Source organism: Sinocyclocheilus anshuiensis, unplaced genomic scaffold (assembly GCF_001515605.1).
Source record: "Sinocyclocheilus anshuiensis isolate Anshui unplaced genomic scaffold, SAMN03320099.WGS_v1.1 scaffold246, whole genome shotgun sequence".
In the NCBI taxonomy this organism is placed as follows: Eukaryota; Metazoa; Chordata; class Actinopteri; order Cypriniformes; family Cyprinidae; genus Sinocyclocheilus; species Sinocyclocheilus anshuiensis.
Window position 1 is genome coordinate 1,339,320 of NW_015542356.1, and position 5,716 is coordinate 1,345,035.

The 5,716-nt window shown below is 36.7% G+C and overlaps 1 protein-coding gene across 1 annotated transcript in view; it reads left to right on the forward strand.

Annotated features, from left to right (window-relative positions):
- The window catches only part of LOC107691746 (serine/threonine-protein phosphatase 2A 65 kDa regulatory subunit A beta isoform-like), a 25,587-nt gene extending 19,871 nt beyond the window's left edge, over window positions 1-5,716 (forward strand). Inside the window, exons 10-15 of the mRNA XM_016490547.1 lie at window positions 1,550-1,723; window positions 1,940-2,000; window positions 3,596-3,750; window positions 4,106-4,248; window positions 4,353-4,444; window positions 4,665-5,716. Of these exons, the coding sequence (XP_016346033.1) occupies window positions 1,550-1,723; window positions 1,940-2,000; window positions 3,596-3,750; window positions 4,106-4,248; window positions 4,353-4,444; window positions 4,665-4,681 (642 nt within the window). The 3' untranslated portion in view covers window positions 4,682-5,716. The remainder of the gene's footprint in view (window positions 1-1,549; window positions 1,724-1,939; window positions 2,001-3,595; window positions 3,751-4,105; window positions 4,249-4,352; window positions 4,445-4,664) is intronic.

Sequence of the window (5,716 nt, forward strand, 5' to 3'; positions counted from 1 at the left end):
GACCTTCAAGGGGGGCGGGTTTTTCGATGCAGAAAACATGGACGGAATCGCGGATCGCGGAATCAAAAACAGAATTGACTGTATAATGCGGAATATTATTCTATTATAAAATATTATTATATATTATATATATGTATATATATTATTATTATTATAAAAAATATTATTCATTATTATTATTATTTATTCATTTTAGATGTTTACATTTTGAAACGCTGTGCTTCCTGCATAAACCTGCCCCTGTTGGTGCTTGCTTGCTTGCCCTACACGGTTACGTTGTTTAATTTCTTAATTCAAGTTATATATATTTTGTTCTATTTATTTAGTTATTTATAATAAGTGAAGTTTACTGTTAAGTGCACTGATGTCAGACTCATTTTGAATAATAAAGTTTATTGTTAAATTGTTAAATACCCTGCTTCCACTACATAGGCCTATGTTTGTCACATCATTATAAGTGTTTGATCACCACATTTGAGTTATCATTGCAAAAAATGTGTTTATGTATATATATATTTTGTTTATGTAGGCTATATACTGTATTCTATATACAGTAATTGTGACTATACTGTACTATAATATAGCCTACACATAAAGAATATCGACCGATATATCGATATCAGCCTTTTTTACTCTCTAATATCGGTATCGGCATTAGCCCCCAAAAAAATCCATATCGGTCGGGCTCTATTTTAAATATTGTCATGTGAAAAGTAGAAAATAACTTGTATCTCTTGTAAATGAATATTATTTTAAATAATGCAATGTGAAAAGTAGAAAATAACTTGCATCTCCTGTAAACAAATGTTTTAAATAATGAATGTAAATAGAACACTTCTGATTTAAGAGAAAGAGCAGGGCACTATCTCAGTGATTTTCTCCTGTCACTCTATATGTTTAAGTATTTACTCTAGGTTCTTACTGGCTATTCACACAGAACACGTCTTTGTGTCTAAAACCGCTAGACACAGCGTTCAGGATTTTTTTTTTTTAACCGCAGCGCAGAATGCTTACTCTGCCATGTTGCCGTCAAATACAGAAGTTGCCATGCCAACCTGCTACTTTAAATAAAAGCTGGCACCGCTTTCCCCGCCTCCGCGGTCTTCTGATTGGTCCACTGTTTTGAACTGACATTGAGCTGCTACTGCTGTGGTATGTTTTAAATAGGAAAGTATTAATAGGATTAAAAAATCTAAATAACCGACATGGGAAAATTATGTCGGTTAGAGGTTCTGAACTTTGTTTTCGATTCCTTTTTGATTAATTGTCTAGCCCTACTTAGGCTTATCATTTATATTTATCGGTTTAATTTTTTATTTTACTTAAAATTTTATGTGCTTTTATCATTTTCATTTTTCTTCCATTTTTTACTTTAGATTTATTTTTTGTATTTTAGCTTTAGAAATGTAATTTAGTTTTTCAGTATTTATATTGTAATTAATTTTTTTATTTTTTATTTTGTAGTTGCTAATTACAGCACTCAGTTGTATTGGTTATTTGTTAGCATGTTGTCCGGAATGTTACAGTTTTTGTCATGTCCTTTCTGTAGTGTCCAGAGGTTCGCCTCAACATCATCTCCAACTTGGACTGCGTGAACGAGGTGATTGGAATCCGCCAGCTTTCCCAGTCTCTGCTTCCAGCTATTGTTGAGCTGGCTGAGGATGCCAAATGGCGAGTACGACTGGCAATTATTGAGTACATGCCCCTTCTGGCTGGACAGCTGGTGAGTCCTGACCGTCAGTGTCCTAGAATGCTTAATCCTGAAATAGAGATCGGAATGTTCCGTTGGTCAGTTCTTATTCTTCAGTCTCTCTTTACACTTAAAGCATTTAACTAATCATCCTGTTACCTTATTGCCGTCAAGTCGCCTTGGGTCGCGTAAGCTAATCTAACTGATATGAGGTATCATTTTTTTTCTCTCTCTTTCTTGTGCTTGCAGGGTGTAGAGTTCTTCGATGAAAAACTCAATTCTCTGTGTATGGCGTGGCTTGTTGATCATGGTAGGTTTCTTATCAGGAATGTTCATAATAACTATAATTGCACATGTGTCCAGTGTTAGTTTCGTTGATAAATAATCGTCATAATTTTCGTCAACGACATTTTTTTCACTGACGATAATGAACTAAAACTCTTTTTAAATGACAAAAACTTTGACGTAAATCTATTGACATTTTCGTTAACGAATAAAAACGAGAAGAAAATGTTAGGGAGGGACGATTTGGGATGATATTAATTCAGAACGAATCTGCTGCGTGGTTCGGAGGTTAGATGCATACATATGAACCGGCGGGACATAAGCTAACATACACTTGCTGCATATCGCATAAAACGTTCAAAAATGTCAATATGTGGGAGTAAGAGAAGAGCAGACATATGGATAAATCTGACGACGCAAGAGAGAACTCAATTCGGTCCGGTTTTCTGAGCGCAGACACCAAAGCATGCACACACCGATAGCGCGTCTCACAGCTATCGAGTACTCTTTCGCGTTGCATGAATGGAGAATTACTCACAAAATGATGTCGAATTGTCCGTTTTGATGAGTATTCATGTAAACACAGTTGATTACGTTTTAAGTGAACGTAAACAGTAGGGAGAACGTGTATCAGTACATTGCATCCATTGCAGCTGTGCATTCGGTTTTAAAGGGATAGCAGCCTAATTTAGTTGCTTTTGTCCGAGTCATTGATGTTAATCAAGCAACAAAAGAAAGACAGAAAATCACGCACTGCTCTTGACTGAAAAACTTTAGTAGCCCTAAAGATTAATCTAAATTTATTTATAGAAATAAATATGTCTGCTTGAAAGAATGAAGAATATGGTAAACAAGTTGCTATAAAGAATGCATAATTAGCCTTAGGGATGTAACGATTCACTCAACTTATGATTCGATTCACGATTTTTCATCATTTTTTTAACAAAATTAGATTTAAGACAAATTATAAATGAAATGTGTCCTTTTATTATTGCTTGGACAAAATGCTGCACGTTTCTTAGTGAAATTGAAATATATCACTATAATTGATTTGAATAGTCACAAATTTGAATCGATTTTCAACAGGCTCGCGGTTAATCGTTACATCCCCAATAAGCGTATATAACCATTGGTATTTCATTAAAAAGAAGACCATGTTCTTGTTCTTTACGAGAAGTGGTTTTATTTAATTTTAACATAAAGGCATGTTGTGTGTCACTGCAGTTAAATCGGTGTCTATCATGATAAAACCTTAATATCAAACCTATATAATGAGTTTGGAAATTTTTGAAAAATGCTTAAATGCACTGTCACTAAACCCATTAGATTTTAGCCGACTACATTTACTGTAGATTTAGTCGACTAAAATCTTATGATATTTAGTCGACTAAAACTAAAAACAATTCAGATGACTAAAATATGACAACAACTAAATGGCGTTTTAGTCAAAAGACTATGACTAAAACTAAATCCAAATTTGCTGTCAAAATTAACACTGCATGTGTCCCACACAAAAAAATGTAGTTGCAATTCCATTTGCTTGTAGCATAAAAATGGAAAAAGCTGTTATAATGTGTTGGAGTCTCAGTCGACTAACACTTGTTTCTCTGTGATCTTCAGTGTATGCCATCAGAGAGGCAGCCACCTGTAACCTGATGAAGCTGGTGGAGAAGTTTGGAGCAGAGTGGGCACAGAACACCATTGTGCCTAAAGTGCTGGGCATGGCTAATGACCCCAACTACCTGCACAGGATGACTACCCTCTTTTGCATTAATGTGAGTCAGAGCTTATCAGCTTTAACAAACAGCTGCTGAGTCACAGAGGAATGTATGGCGTTGGTGCTGATGCATTAGGTGGAAAAGCGCCGTTTGATGTACATTTTGACCATAAAATATAGTCAAATCTGTCTCATTCTCTTTGTAGAATGGTGCATCATCCATGAAATATTTGAAATTACAGTGGGTACGGAAAGTATTCAGACCCCCTTCAATTTTTCACTCTTTGTTATATTGCAGCCAGTCTGAATACTTTCCGTACCCACTGTATCTGTAGAAATTGTGGGGAAAAACTTATATCAAATTCATCTTTAACCCCTGCAGCAGCACTGATGTGTGTAACTGTCCGTTTTAGGCTCTGTCTGAGGTGTGTGGACAGGAGATTACCACCAAACACATGCTTCCTGTAGTTTTCAAGATGTCCAATGACCAGGTAGCCAATGTACGCTTTAATGTGGCCAAGTCTCTTCAGAAGATTGGACCTGTGCTGGACAGCAAGTATGTGTTTATCCACATTTAACCAGTAGTTGATTTTTATGTCAAAAATATTCACATTTCACTTAATGTGGCTCTAATTTTTGATTATTATTTTTTTATTACAGCTGTCTGCAGACAGAGGTGAAGCCAGTGCTGGAGAAACTGGCATCAGATCAAGACATGGATGTGAAATATTTCGCCCAAGAGGCCATCAGTGGTGAGTTCCACAACTGCTGCTCTTGAGTGTTGTGCAACTAATATTGATGCAAACCAGAAAGCTACTATCATTCTTAAATACAACCTGCATCAGTGCAAACTGATGACTCACCATTATGTAACACTTAAGTTAAAAACAAAAGACTTAAATATGTTTCATTGAATAATATTAAAAAGAAAAACAGACAGTTCTGACTTTTCTTTTTGCTCTCTCCCCAAAGTTCTTTCCCTGGCCTAATGTACCTACTTGCTGAACGGAAGACCCATCTCTCAAGTTGACCTGCATTGTATTTATTGACGTCCAGGATCGTCCTCTGGACTGTTTATGGAGAAACAATGTGCTCTGTTCCCTTTCAGTGAGAGATGTTTTAGGGATACTTGGCTTCTCTCAGTGTTTTGTTCAGCTGTTAACCAAACACACCATCTTGCTCTTCATTCTCTCCCGCTGAGCCCCTCTTGCTCTGTGTATCTTCACTTGCTAACCCTCAGCCTAGGGTCACACACTAGTTTTATTATCAGTGTAACAATGTATTGAAGCATCATAGGTTTAGAAAAATAGATGTTTTGAGGAATCAGATTTAACTTCAGTCGTCTGATCTGATGGACTGAATCTCTTTTGCTCTTACTGCTGATTTTAAGAGTTGCCCCATGCATGCGCACAGCAAAATCACAAAAAATCACTACTGCACCTTTCATTTGATTACTGTGTTCCCGTGCCCCGTCTTACACTGATCGTTGTTGAACCAAGACCCCATAAAGCACTAGCCGCGTGGCCGTTCTTTAGTGGAGGGCTCTGATACTATTCCCCTATTCTCAAAGTGCTTATCTTCTTAAAGGGACCATGACAAATTTCCATCTGCTTCCTGCAACTGTTATAACGGGATGGGCATTCCTAAACAGCCCTTTTTATCTTCAGAAGGCAAGCTTCTTCATTCTGTGCCATTGACCGTGTTGCACATTTTCTCTTTTTGTTTTGTTTTTAACTTGTGTCCTTTATATGAATGCATCTGCATGCTTCTTGCACACAGGTTCCATAGACCGTCAGTATATTGAGAAGCTCATGAATCACAAGGCATCCTAAACTCCCTCCCTTAACACATTGCTTCTGCCTGTGATGTTGACTGTCCGATTCTTCTTCAGCTTCAGAGTGCAGTCAATATAGTAGTATCTTCTATGTTATGAGTGTCATTAGAATGTGCTTCGGGTTTTATTTGAATATGGTCACATTGCCCTTGATAGAAGGGAGCTCAATAAAGAACGTTATATAACCCCA